The sequence below is a fragment of the Lutjanus erythropterus genome, chromosome 1, assembly GCF_056507025.1.
Source record: "Lutjanus erythropterus isolate fLutEry1 chromosome 1, fLutEry1.hap2, whole genome shotgun sequence".
Lineage (NCBI taxonomy): Eukaryota > Metazoa > Chordata > Actinopteri > Lutjaniformes > Lutjanidae > Lutjanus > Lutjanus erythropterus.
Genome location: NC_139317.1, coordinates 36,461,868 through 36,476,354, shown reverse-complemented (window position 1 = coordinate 36,476,354; position 14,487 = coordinate 36,461,868). Strand labels below are relative to the sequence as shown.

Below are 14,487 nucleotides of genomic sequence, written 5' to 3'. Positions count from 1 at the left end.
AGACTCAGAAAGAAACATTTGCATTTTGGAACATAAAAGAGAAAATTTAACAAACTTTTTGTTAGTGTTTGTAACATATTAATGCATAGTGGGAAATAAGGGCCAGCTCTTGGCATTATCTGCAGCACACATAAATATATAACAAAGCCCACTCAAATGTGATTGTTCAATACCACTCAGACAACATATGGACACCAAACGGAAACCAGAATGCTTCCAATGCTCTTTTACTTTGCCACAGATTTTGCATTTATCTGCAAATATCTTTTAATAGACATAAAGTGTCACTAGTCATATGGACAAAGTGTTGGCAGAGATTATAGACACTGAGATGCATTACAATGAATAAAGACTACTTTACCTGGTTATCGTCTCCGATGTGATGGAGTGGTGGTGAGGGCAGGGTGCACACCTCTGGCTCACCACAGCTGTGTTTTCTGAGAACAGAGAAATTTACATTGAACCAGCACTCACATACTTTACAGCAAGAGTGTTTCTCACACAGCAAAATCTGCACAACTTTGTCTATGCCATAATTAGTAAGTGTTACAGGTTTAACGATTCACTCATATATCCGATGCATTGGACCTAAATGTGTGAGATACGAGTGCATTGGTTCAGACGGCCTGTATCGGTAAAAAGCTGAACATGATTCGGAAACAAATCAATGCAGCACATGCAACAGAAGTGACACTGTACCACATTGCACCACCAAACTTTCATAATGCACAAGTGTAGAATAAGTTTTGGGTTTTATAAGAAAAATGAGAAACTGCTGCAAATCATTTATGCCAAATGTGTCTGACAGCAGAGTACAGAACCACGAGTCTGACCCACAGAGACGTCATGTCACTGGGAGACCAGGCAACATGGAGCATCACTGTTCCTCCACAGTAATCAAAACCACAGCGCTCTTCATATGGAACAGGGCAGAAGATCATCTTAGATCATCGGTGTATCCCTAATTGCATCCTGTCATATCATATTGTATCGTGACAGAGCTGAATCGTATTGAACCGAATTGCTGGCAATTCAAAAATGTCTAAGATATGTTGTATCGTTGAACATGTATCGGGATATGTATGGAATCAGTCTCAGTCAGTGAGATACACATCCCTAGTACATGTACAGTAAAAAGGCAGGAGAAAAAATAAATCACTTTTTTATGTTTGTGTTTTTTAATCTTGAGCTTGGAATATCGACCAAATAAATTAAATGAATCATATTTTATGATAATTATCAGCGCCATTTGAATGTTTGCTTCCACTGGTGGATGTGTTTACGATTTACCTCCTTTGTTTAACTGCAGCTACAAGGTCCGGCCCAGAAAACATTGAAAAGAGGCTGTCGCCATTGGCTGAAGATGTCTCATCGCTGGAGCTGGCCGAGTCCCCCTGATTGGCTGACCAGCTGCTGTTTACGGCCTCCCTGCGGACACAACCAGAGGAAGCGTTAGCACTGTTCCCAGTTCAGTCTCAACAATGTTGTATTTAAAAAGGTGTCACAGGGTCAGATTTATTTGATGATCTCTAAACATTTTGACACACAATTTAAGAAAAATCTGAAGTGTATAAAATTGTAAACACTGACTTCCCCACCTCTGTGTTAATTTGAAGGGTAAATAGGCATCTTGTTCATCTATTAAAAGTGGAATAAGTATTGTTGATAAGTTTTTAGATGTTTTGGTTACCTGCAACTGTTGATTAAGTAGCATTTGATGAGTATATCAACTTAGACAGCATCATTCGGTCCTATTTCCTTTCAAGCACTGCGTAAAAGTGCTTAAAAAATGAAATCCTTTTCATAAACAACATTATTACACAGTCTTTACAAGTGGGATGCCACTGCAGTATGATGGCTCCTTGTTTACATCTGCCTCCTTTTTCAGATGGGTCTCTAAGCAGGATGTTGTTGTCTCACACTTGTGGGCTGAATAAAATGACAACAGTCATGATGAACGTGGTAAATGTCTCGCATACTGATGATTAATAATTTAATCAAAACATTGCTCAACACGATTATGCACTATGATGAGACTGAGCTTTAAATAACCCTCCAACAGTTCAGCACTATACTGCTGTCCAAAACTAATCCTATAACATGGCATTGGGGAATTTATTTGTGCATTTATCTTAATATTTGAAACGTCTATCAAATTTGTAAAGGCAGGTATGGTACAGACATACTGTATTGGACACTGCTCCAATCTCCAAGTCAGGCAACACTCCATTTACGCTTGGTATTAAAGCAGGATCTGCCTTTGCATTTATACCTGGTATATTTAATAGATTTTTCGCTTACCTCATTGAGATCAGAGCTCTATCCTCCAGAACAAAACTTGCGTAAGAATAATCTGAGGTAGCAGAAACTTTATAAAAGCACACACATCCAACCACCATAATTACTGGGTGTTGGACAGAAATACATGCAAAAAGAAAAAAGGAAAACAGAGTCTGCACACCAGATAATGCTTCCATTTATGAACACACCAGCATGTGATGTCTCAGGTGCTGAAGAAGGGCTTTCACCCAAAACAACACATTTATATAATAAATAATAATTAATAATAAATGTTTATGGAAGGATTATCTAGTGTGTGGACTCTATTTTTCCAAATTTAAGGGGGCAAAAATAAAAAAAAATCACCCCCCGACTTCCTTAAAAACGATATATTTCCCCCCTCTTGTACACTTGCCAAATGGACTTCAAACCATTCCTTTCTTTGTGTAAAAATAAATGTAAAAACATTGTGTCAGTTTGTGTATTACATTATTGATATGTAGGCTACTACTAAATTATATGCCTTGTTACCAGCAGATCAGCTGTCAAAATTATGTGTGCAACATGCACTGTCACACAGTTATTTCTTACTGCATATCATTTTCAACCTATTTCCATATTTTACATTTTATTCTGTTGAATAACACCTCTTATAGTGTTTTCATGGAGCAGAATAGACATATAATGAGTAATTAAAGGCATGCTTCTTTCAGCCTTCTCACTCATCTAAACAATGGATCTTTAAATTTGAACAACAGCCTGTATTTTATGTTAGATATCAACAAGTACATACATATATATATATATATATATATATATATATATATATATATATATATATATATATATATATATATATATATATATATATATATATATATATATATGTACATCAGTGTCATGTTATGTACGGATGGGAGCATGTTGTATGAACTGATTGTACACGTACATAAGAGCTGAACACAATGTGAGCCAGACTACCTGCCATATGCGCTCAGGCAGATCCGATCACAAAGCATTTGCACCTTGCATTAACATGTGTTTTTCCTTGTCTGGGTAACGTGTCAGCATACAGATCATATTTTAAGGCCAGGTGTAAATGGGATGGAAGAGTGAGAGCTGAGGAGATTGGGAAAAGGCTGTCTGTCTTTAAAAAAGAAAACTATTCAGATCCGACTTGTGCTGTCCACATTTAAAAAGGTTACACCAAGAACACTTTCCTCAAGATCAAGTCATGGCAGATTATAGCATACTGTGGGTGTCATCTAACAGTTGCACATGGCAACATGAAGCTGTATGCATCTGTGTTTCATGTTGATTCCTTTATTTGTTATTCCTCTTTTCTGTTTTTATTTGTGTTCTTTATAATACATTTTCTTACAAGAGATCAAAAAAAGTTTGACTAATAAAAAAATCTGGTTTTACAAAACCGATGAAAAAAAGAAACTCTTGGAAATATGTCATGTACAGATACCCACCCCTCACTGTAGTACTCTGGGTGGGACCAGGTCCTGTGCTGCTCATCAGGCATTGGCCAGTTGCTGCGTGGGTTGCTGGGGCGACGGATGTGCTGCACCTGCCGCTTCTGCTGCATGGCCTGACTGACGCCAGCGACGTAACGTGCAAACTCCGGGTCAGAGCCAACTGCGTAATGGAAAGGGAGGATAAACACAACTATGAGTTTCTGACACCCTCAGCTTTTCTCTTTTGCTCCCTGGAGCTCAATCCGTTTAGCCAGACTGTCTACCATAGCAGAAAAATCACAATGGCCGTAAGTCAACTCTGCACAATAGGCCTCAACTGCAATCAAAAGAGTCTGCTGCACTGTAAAAATAGCAACTGACACAGGCTAAATTCAGCATAATTCGTCAACTTACAGTCGCAGCTACATGCATGGGAAAACAGCTACTCACACTACCTGACCTACATTGATTTTGTTACTCTGATCAGGCCTCAGCATTGTCTGAAATTGGCTGAAGTGGTTTCAAGATAGTATAGTATAATCAGATAGGTCATGCTGCCAAGTGGTGTATAATAAAATAATCTGATACCTGTACTGTATAATAATGACAAGACAATGCAGTGAATAAAGCCTTAAAAAGTTTGGCCTTATTGTTTATTTGCGATTTGCTCTCTTGACACCACCACTCAAAGACTGTAATAAGCAGGGACATTATTTATCCCCACTGCCTTTGCACTGTTTTTTTTATGTAATGATGTTTCCTTTTGTGCATGATAATCTCTTTATGGTATTCCCTTTATGTTGTTATCAACTGACGCCTGCAAACACAGCTTCTTTTATGGGACAATAAAGATGTTCATTTAGATTACTAACTTTTTATTTGTCAGCTGGAAGCCCACTGCAACCATCTTAATGGTTTCCACCAGGTTATATGGACACTTGAACTGAACATTAGTCTCCTGGTATGATGAGTAACTAACTACTGAATTGTAAGTCATAAAAATATTGCTAAGCTGCTTCGCTAAAGGTTTTTTTGTTTTTAAATAATGAAATGATGGTGTCAGCAGAGCTCCAGGCATGCTCCCCCGCACCCTGCTGACATAACAGTCTGACTGAGGGTGAGATGTCCAGACCAACACTCCTATTTGGACATACCTTCATGATAAAAGAGATGACCGGCCACAGCTTCATAAAAATGGTGCTTGAAACTTTTACACCAGGCGTGTCAAACTCAATCAAAGAAGGGTCCAAAATTTAAAACACAGTCTAAGTCATGGGCCAAACAGGATTAACATTTATTGAACAGTCTTTTATTCAGAAATATGAATTTGAAGAGCCAGACTGCAACAACTGTTTCCTCAATAAAAAAATACAATTTAAAAAAATATTTTCTTCAACAATAACATAAAGCAAAATGAGAATATTTCAGATCAGAATATTTAAGATCACATGTCTGATCAGCAACAATATTTCTTGCTTTTTGTCTGGACACAAGACGTCGCACACTTTAATCATGCAGCGCTTCAAAAACTCTCCCTCCATAAATGGCCGCGTTGATTTGGCTATCTCTTCTGCTACTATAAAACTAACCTTCACGGCAGCTTCACTGTGTGATACTGCTTTTGTGAACATGTTATGTTACATTCTTTAATTATGGCCACATTAGCTCCACGAACAACGCACACAGGTTTACCTCCGATGTCGACAAACAGGTACTCTGCCTGCCACCTGCTTTTAAAGTCCCTGTTTTCAAACTCCACTTTTCATTTGGCCATTTATTTTGGGGGCTAGCTTAAGTGTCACTATAAAAGCACTAACTGATGCATTCATCCGCTGACCACTGATCAGTGTGTCAATAAAGCAGCGGGAGGAGGGGTTGGTGCACAGGTCTTGACTTGCAGCAGCTGATGCAGTGCATTGTGGGACTTGTAGTATGAGTGGTGGGAGTGCTATTTACTGGTGGGCCATCAATAACAGACACAAGAAATTATCTTGCAGGCCATATATAATTGCATCGCAGGCCAGATGTGGCCCATGGGCCCCAAGTTTGACATGTATGTTTTACATATTTCCTCAAAGAAGTGCAATACAAAGAAGGATGATAAAATTAATCAATCTGTTGGCATTATTTGAATCCCAAACTTAACCTAACTCAAGACAAGTAAAAAACCATTACTTTGCCACAATCAACCACAATTCAGTCATCATCCTCTCATCTGATGTCTGCTTTGACTCTTTTCAGCCCCTCGCCCTCTTGACTTCGACAGTTTAAAAGATGACTGACTCACTGGATCATCCTGTACATAAATAAGAGGTGAATGTGTACTTAAATTTTTTCTTTTTGTTTTTGGGGTGAACTGTTCTTTTTAAGACCCAGTGTGTAGGATTCAGTGGCAGTGAGTTTGCAGACTGCAAACCCCTCTTTTCACTCTCCCTTTTCCAAGTTTGTAAGACAGAGATACTCAATTACCTTTGCCCAGGTGCCAATTTTGCAAAATCAAGCTGAATGTCACTGGTGTAGGGGAACCTAAATCCCTGTAAATCTAAACAATTGATCTTTAATGAACCTGCTGAATAATGTCAAGTCTCAGTATGATGTGCATTATCTACACAAGTACACCTTATAGACCATAAAAGGGAAGTGGATCTCACCTGCTGGGTCAAAGGGCAGCGCGTCTCCCAGGACTCCAAATACTCCTTCACTTTGGTCCCTGTTGGGCCAAGTATTGTTGCGGGGCCCCTGCGGCTTCTGGCCCAGCATCTCTGACATGACACTGTCCATGTAGGTGCTGACCAGGCCCAGACTGTACAGATCCGAACTCAGATCCGGCAGTCCAGGAGATCCCCATTGCCCGATTGGACCCAGGGGTGACAGCCCTGCTGGGGGGCCTTGCGGTGGAGGCTGTTGCCCAGAGGTGCCAAGCCACTTGCTCGCCACTCTTTGCTGCGGCAGGACCTGGGGTGGGGTCTGCTGAGGAGGAAGCTGAGGAGGAGGTGGCTGCTGCTGACTGATGGGCTGCAGGAGGTGCTGGTAGTACTGCAGGGCCTGTGGGGAGGGCTGTTGAGGTGGAGGAGGGGGCTGCTGCTGCTGGGGTTGTTGTTGCTGCTGTGGAGGAGGCGGCTGTGGTTGTGGCTGCGGCTGCTGCTTCTGCACTGCCTGGGGCTGGGGCTGAGGCTGGGGCTGAGGCTGAGGCAGGGTCTGAGCTGGGGGCTGCAGGGCGTTGTGAGACATAGATTGGGAGGCTGGTGGAGGTCCACTCGGGGGCTTCAGCTCAGCAGGGTTTGCAGATGCCACAGAGTTCCTCCTCTTGACCAGGGGCGAAGCCTGTTGGGATTTTCCCATGTTGAATCCTGAGAGAAAGTCGATGACATCCTGCATTTCTTGGTCAGTGGGCAGGTTCATCCCCTGGTCCTCGGACACGGAGCCATTAGCCAGCTGGCTTTGCTGAGTGGAGTCAGGGGTGCAGGAGAGACTGCTCATCTGCAGGATGCCCTGCAGCCTCCCATCACTGTGGCACAGGCTCTTGGCCTTCTCCTCAGAGCTACTGGTTGTTAGCATGCTGCGAGATGGGGTATTGGGAATGGAGTAACTGCCCCCACTATTAGAGCTGGATGACACTTTCTTGGTAAACTTGGAAGTCAGCTTGGATATCGTTTTGGGCAGTCCACTGGAGGTCTTAGAGGTGGTGCCTGGAGGCAGGTCTGCCTGACCGCCATAGTCTGGGCTCTCCCGCTGCAGCTGGATCTGGATAGTTGGCAGGGCTTGCTCTCTTTTGAAGGGAGGAGAAAGACAGGTATATAATTAGTTAGTACTAAAAGTACTTACCACAGTAATGTGAATTTATTTGTCCAGACCAAGAGAAAGAATAATACATTATTGCATTTAAGTTCTGGTCCTGATTTTTTACAAATGAACCAAGGTGAATAAACATTAAGTATACAGACTGACAGGTAACTTGTTAAATAGAGAGTTTTGGTGATAATCATCCTGCATCATCTATACCCATGTGATGGTTCAGGAAATTTATGCAGCACTTTAATGCTTTTGATGTGTATTTTTATGTTATTTGGTCTCAGAAAGAGCTCATGAAGAAATAATATTGGAGCATTACTAGTATTATTAAACTGCAGAATGCATGTTATGAATAACGACCAAGAGCCAGAGACAGGATGAAAAAGAGGCATCCTGCACAGTAATGACCTGGGGCATATTACTGTGGCATTGCTGTCATTAGGGCTGGGTGTTTGGACGAATACATCGCCCATCGGTGACGGGCTGAACTCAGTGAGAGTGAGTGCGAGTGAGAGTATGGAAAATATAAAATATTCTCCTGTGGGCAGGGTGAGCAGAAAAACAAATTCTAGCCACTTACTACACTAACCTTTTAAAACACAGAAGTCACACAATGACACAAACAAACCAACAAATCAAGGCAGCAGTAGATCAGCAACTCTAATCTGCAAAGTAAAATTACTGATTTGTTGGTTTGGATAAAAGCAGTTTCCCATCGGAAAGGGCTGTCTGACAGTGAGGTGAAGCGGTGAAAATATTCTAAACATAACGCACACTTAAAATTATATTGATTTTTTTAGGTGGCAAAAATATGTTTTGCTGCTGACCCTGTCCTCAGCAGGACAATGCTTAACTGCCTACACTGGTACTCCTGCTGCTTCTCCAAACCTGGGATGTTCTAACCTAATCTATTGTAGGTAATACACTAACTATGGATAAGTACTTCATGCAACCCCACTTCAAATAATTTGAACTATCCTTGTAACAGGCTACATGTGAAATGAGCCTGAATCTCAACAGCAATATCACCTATACAAAAAGCTACCCGATAAAACTGCTTGTTAGAAAATTAAGGTTATTCATTTATATTCAACATCGACTCACTTTCTCTCCTTCCACCTGTTGATGTCAAACACTGCGGTGTAGAGCACGTCCACGAGACCAAGTGTCTTCTCTGGATCCAAGCTCCGCTGGAGCAGCGACATAGTGGCTGGGTCCTCCTTCAGACACCTGAACACACACACACACACACACACACACACACACACACACACACGGAACATGATGGGACAAGACATGAAGTACAAGTCCAATACAATGACTTGCACACAAAAGCCCAGATGTATTTGCTAAAAAGATGAAGACATGACATCTGATATTAATAAACAAGAAAAAATGAGCCAAAAACAACCCGACAGGCCACTTTTTCAGCTCACAGACTGGTATTCATCATAGTCCACTGTCGCTCCACACCTCGGCTGTTCAGGGTTAAAAATCAAACACACGCCTGGACACTAATTGAAACTCACACTGTCTAACCACGAATAACATCTAAAATCAGGTTTGTAAAGAGAAATGCTTTCTCTTTTCTCAAATAACACTGACTTGCCCTGGCACATGATCTGTCAATATGTCAAACATATCAGCTCCAAGAGTCACTGGGTATAATCGCCATAAATGTATATAACTGAATATATATGTCAATAATTAAAGCATACACACAAGTTTATCTATTTTGATTTTTCATTTGTGAATGAATTGTAGGTTGAAATTAAATTTTTCCAGCGCCATTACAAACCTAACTTGAATTCAAAACTAGGGACATGATTTGACCTGCTCCAAACCAGAATGGTCTCCCAATGTTCTAGTGTTAAAATCAAAGTTTACACACTTGTTACAGACATCTTGAGCACCGACTGTAAACTCCAGCACAGAGCATAGATTACCCGTGCCTCAGTTTAACAATAGTCTTTATTCAGATAGGACAACTGGAGATATGACAGGAAAGGGGGATCGAGAGAGGGGATGACACACAGCAAAAGTGCTGCAGGCAGGAACTGAACTGGCAGCCGCTGCAGAGGACTCATAGCCTCCGTACATGGGGTGCACGCTCTACCAACTGAGCTATCCAAGCGCCCCTACAATTCTTATTTTTATTACAATTAAGACTGGAGTACTGAGCAACAAAATTTGTTATTATATCTTTATAAGGACATTTCTTCCAACTACTTGCAGATTAAAAAAAAATAATAAAAAAATAAGCTGGATGTTTACTTCTTTAAAAACAAAGTGATGTAATGTGCTTACCATGTAGAGGGAACCTGGACCACCACCTTGGATCCCTCAAGAGTGATCTGGGGAGCATAGGCCTCTTTGTTCTCTATCTGAGCTGTATCAACAACCACCTGTTGAGACACAGAAACACACATGCATAAGCATCTCCTGACAGAAAAACTTTCTTCATAGCCTTTTTTTTGTGTTCATAATGTTGCGTGTGCAAACAACTGAAAAAAGTCTATAGCACATTATCTGTTGATTCATTTGCACATTAAGTAACTAAGTAACACTTTGGGGGGTGTAACACAACAGAACTGACACAATCTTGAAACTAAACAGGCTGGTTTTACCCAGCGCAGTATGTAAACCAGTCAGATTTAGCACTGTTAGTGGAGCCAAAGGCTTTTCATCCGTGTCTGGCATTAATTTCCCACTGTGGCAGAGTGAAGCAGTTCAAGGTGAGGAAGCCGAACACATTCAATCAGCCAGTGACAACAAACAGGCTACCCTTCCTGCCTGCTGCTGGTCAAATTTATTTGCAAGTTCTTTGAAAGTGGCCTTGGCTCCTCGGGACCCACGCAGCTGGGTCACAAAGAGGGAGGGAAGGTGGGAGGAGTCCATTTCCTGTATTGCAGGAAGCTACCCTATTGTTATTTAAAAAAAAAAGAAAAGAAAAAAAAAGAGCAGGTGTATCCTCGGAAACCCCTGGCTGCCCATGTGAGAGAGCCGCACACATACGCATACGCGCACACACACACACGCACACACACACACACTCTGTCAGCCATGTTGAAACACATACAACAAGGTCATCGGGGGCAGGAAGGAGGAGGAACAGCAGCAAAACAGACGAGGTCAACTTCTTCTCTGGTCGGCGAAAGCGATGACCAGAAGGAAAAAGTGAGTCTCTGGTGAATAATGTTTCCAGGAATGTGGTTATTCTTACAGTGAGTGTAAAATAATGAAACTGGGGAGGAGAGAGACTGCATATGTGTGAGGAGGCATGAATGGTGCATGACGGTGAGTGTATGATGAGTGTATGTACATGTGAATATGGATGTGTGTGTTCATGCACGCACGTATGTGATCTATGTGTGATCTATTTTGAGTTGAGTGGTCATAGCGTCCGATAAGACGTTAACGCAAAGCGCTCATCCATCATCCAGGGATTGTTTTACAGTTAGCACGGGCCTGGCAGTGCTGGATGGGAACACTCCTTCAGCTTGACATACAAAACAGCGCAGACCACACAGAGGAAATAAACAGTGGAGCATAAACACACTGGTGTTACTCTGAGGAGAGTCCTGTGGCTGACCCTCCCTCTCCATGACTCTTCTTTTCAACAAAAGGAGGAGGGAGGGGGAATTTGTTTGCAGACCCACCCAGACGAGCCCATCCTTCACCCAGATGCTGCAGGAATGTTTCTTCTCCTTTGTTTCTCTCTGGTGTTTGTTTACACCTCTCGTCTACCTCAAAGCAAGATCTCCTCATCTCCATTACAAATCTGACAAACAATGGGACACAAGTTGCCAAACCCGCACACACACAAAAGGAGAAGATTCAGTAACTTAAGCAGAAGTGTCAGTGAAATACAACAGGCCTGGTCACGTCAGCACGCTAACTCCTCTCCACTGCTCTGTACTATCATCTACATCATGGTGATGGATGTTAACAAGAGCAAAATAGTGAATGAGGATCCAATAGAGATCTTTCTACACAGCTGTTTATTTTAGTATGACTTGCTCAAGCAAGATAAAACAGATGTGGAGATGAAGATCCAAAGCACGATTTTTTACCGCTCTTCACAAATAATTAAAGGACCAGTGTGTAGGATTTAATGGCATCTAGCAGTGAACTTGCAGATTTAAAGAGGATCTGTGCCCTCTGCAAACATAAAACACTTCTCAGGCAATAAAGACAAAATTATTCTTATTTTCAGGTGAATTTACACTGATGAAAACATACTTATGAATATTATATTCAATTTCTGCCACATGCTGACAACAGATTACCATAAATCTTACACTCTGGACCTTTAAAAAATTCTGACAAAAATGCACTTAATACCATTCAGTACCATATAGACATGTCATACAAAAACACCACATTGGCCTTTGGATCATAAATCAAAGTCACTGCAATATTGGTCCTGGCAAGACTGGCATGAAAACAAATACAAGTTAACAGGAGAATTGCTATTTTATAATAAGCCATTTTTTTATTCAAGGGTTCATGATCGGTTCTATCATTCTAAAGGTAAAAAGCCTGATAAATACTGAAAAACAGATTACAGGTTTGACCCCCTGTGTGTCCATCTCTCTGAGTACTACTGCTTTACTGTGGCAGCCCTGGTCTTTAACGCCTCTACTCACCAGACCAGCCTGGGCAAACAGCAGCTGGACAGCTGTCTTGCAGGCTCCTCTCCAACTGGATGGGCAGACTTGGTTGAGGACCTCAGTGACGGGGGAGTCGTCTCTGGGGGTCACTCCGTTCTGACCTAGCGCCTCCTTAATGAGCTGCAGCATCGTGTGCTGAGGACACAAAACACAGTGGGGCCATCAACAAAGAAGTCCGCCATCACCGTCTTCAAATGTTACATTACAGATGCTACTAAAAATAGCAATCAGAGCTCTCACTAAACCACATAACTGTGGTTATCACTCAAAACATAGTGATCACTTTTTAAAACTACTGACCCAGAAAAAGTTGAGAATGACACAGAACATATTCAAGAAGGAAACATGGCTGACAGGGCAACTTGAACTTTCTAGGAGAACAAAGTGATTAACCTCGTCTCAGTCTAGAACTGCGAAGCCATACACTCTGATTTTCTGAAGGTGGCAACAGAGTTTAACAACTTGATAATTCACTCTGATATCAGGCAATGGGTAACCAATAGGTTCAGCATGAATCTGACCAGCTGAGTCATGGGCCGTACCGTTTTCAGTTTGAGGTTTTCAGCCGCTGACTCGTTGAAGGACACTCCTTTGAGGAAATGTGAGCCGATCTGTACAGGGATGGTGGGCAGCTCGCACTGGATGGGCTGGGAGGTGGTCTGCATCCTTCCCGCCTGCTGCGCCTCTGCCTCACTGCAGCAGCCCTGCACACACACACCAGTATGTAAACATAAAAAACATTGTAGTATGATGATAACATTATAATTAAATGAAAGGAAAACCATGAACATTTACCATATGGAGACTATTTGAAATATATTCCCTGCTTATTATTCTACCATTCTGTAGAATAAAAGATTTTTACTTTTTGAGAGTGAACCCACCTGTAGGGCTGCCTCCACAGCTTTGGGGTTAAGGTGAAAGCCAGCCTTCAGTGCGTATTCACTATGGCCCAGGCTCTCTAGTGCTGCTTTGTAGGCCTGGATATCAAGAGAAAACAACTATAGGTTTGAATCCTAGCACTTCACTGGTACTGCAATTTCATTAATGATGCCATGTGCCATGTCACTGATCTTTGGGGTGATTACTGTACCTGTAAAGCATTGTCAATCTTCATGTTAAGCTCCTTCAGTTGGTGCTCAGGGATGGTGGTGTTGTTTGAGCAGAAGAGCTGCTGAACCTGGATGCCTGCCAGGCAGCCATCCCGGCCCCTCTCTCTCAGCCTCGTTGTGGCCTGAGGGCACAGCAGAGTACTGGGTCAAAATGACAGCAGGAACATGTACACTACTACAGCACAATCTCACAGAGACATGCAAGAAATCGTTGAGAATGAGCAGACTGTATGGCAAAATTAGATGACCAGTGTGTTTAATGTGTTTATAAGGTCATATAGAGCAAAACTTAAAGGGTGTTCTTGAGAAGGATACAGGGAAATTTTCTTTCAGTACTGCCAAATTACTCATGAAATACTCAACTTTTTGACAAAACAGATGTTAAGCACTGGCAAATTCAACTCTTCACGTGATAAAAAGCATGTGTGGAGCTTTTGACAGAGTCCTGGCTGCTGCCCTCTGCCTAAACACCCCCCCAGCACATTCTACCAGCATGTATCCAGGCCTATTCCCCTCCGGGGCTAACACACTCTGTATGCCAGAGCTTAACAGATCAATCAACCCCCTATTCTCCTCTCTGCCTCACTTTATACAACAAAGCTCAAAATGGGCCAGTGGGACTGATTAGCCTGGGGATTAGTTAGGTTCTCTTACAAAACTGGGTTGGGGTTTAGAGGGGTGCAGAACATAACACCGCAGGTTCACAGACAAACTGCAGCCCAAAAAAGAGGAAATAGGAAATTGAGGTTGGAAATCGTAAACGGCCAGCATTTGTAAGGAATGTGCAACAAGTCAGCTTTTCACCTTATACAGACAAACCCCATATTTCCGAGGCCCAAAGCAGGAAGAGTCTTAGGGCGCCCCTGTGGCTGCATACCTGAGCTGCACCTTTCCATGAGCGGGAGGCTTCCTCCAGCTCTGTGAGAGGTCCAAGGTCAGAGCCTTGGGAGCGGGCGTTGGCGCAACGCTCCTGAGCCTGGGCAAGAGCCTCTGCCAGGCAGGACTGAGCCACAGGCTGGACCTTCTGCAAAGCCTGTGATAGAAACTGGAAATGGACCTGCATCACCGTGAGGAAGCACCGACCCAGCACCTGGAGAGAGACAACAGAAATTACTGTGACAACATACCTGACTCTCATTCTTAGCTTGCTAGAGCACCCGAGTGTCC

General features: G+C 42.3%; 1 protein-coding gene across 1 annotated transcript in view; it reads right to left on the bottom strand.

Moving 5' to 3' along the window:
• Nucleotides 1-14,487, bottom strand: part of garre1 (granule associated Rac and RHOG effector 1) — a 41,893-nt gene that overhangs the window by 3,093 nt on the left and 24,313 nt on the right. The window contains exons 3-13 of the mRNA XM_084720965.1: nucleotides 14,198-14,410; nucleotides 13,302-13,442; nucleotides 13,093-13,188; nucleotides 12,751-12,912; nucleotides 12,185-12,343; nucleotides 9,843-9,940; nucleotides 8,640-8,765; nucleotides 6,395-7,512; nucleotides 3,759-3,924; nucleotides 1,291-1,428; nucleotides 362-437 (exon numbers count right to left, since the gene is read on the bottom strand). Of these exons, the coding sequence (XP_084577091.1) occupies nucleotides 362-437; nucleotides 1,291-1,428; nucleotides 3,759-3,924; nucleotides 6,395-7,512; nucleotides 8,640-8,765; nucleotides 9,843-9,940; nucleotides 12,185-12,343; nucleotides 12,751-12,912; nucleotides 13,093-13,188; nucleotides 13,302-13,442; nucleotides 14,198-14,410 (2,493 nt within the window). The remainder of the gene's footprint in view (nucleotides 1-361; nucleotides 438-1,290; nucleotides 1,429-3,758; nucleotides 3,925-6,394; nucleotides 7,513-8,639; nucleotides 8,766-9,842; nucleotides 9,941-12,184; nucleotides 12,344-12,750; nucleotides 12,913-13,092; nucleotides 13,189-13,301; nucleotides 13,443-14,197; nucleotides 14,411-14,487) is intronic.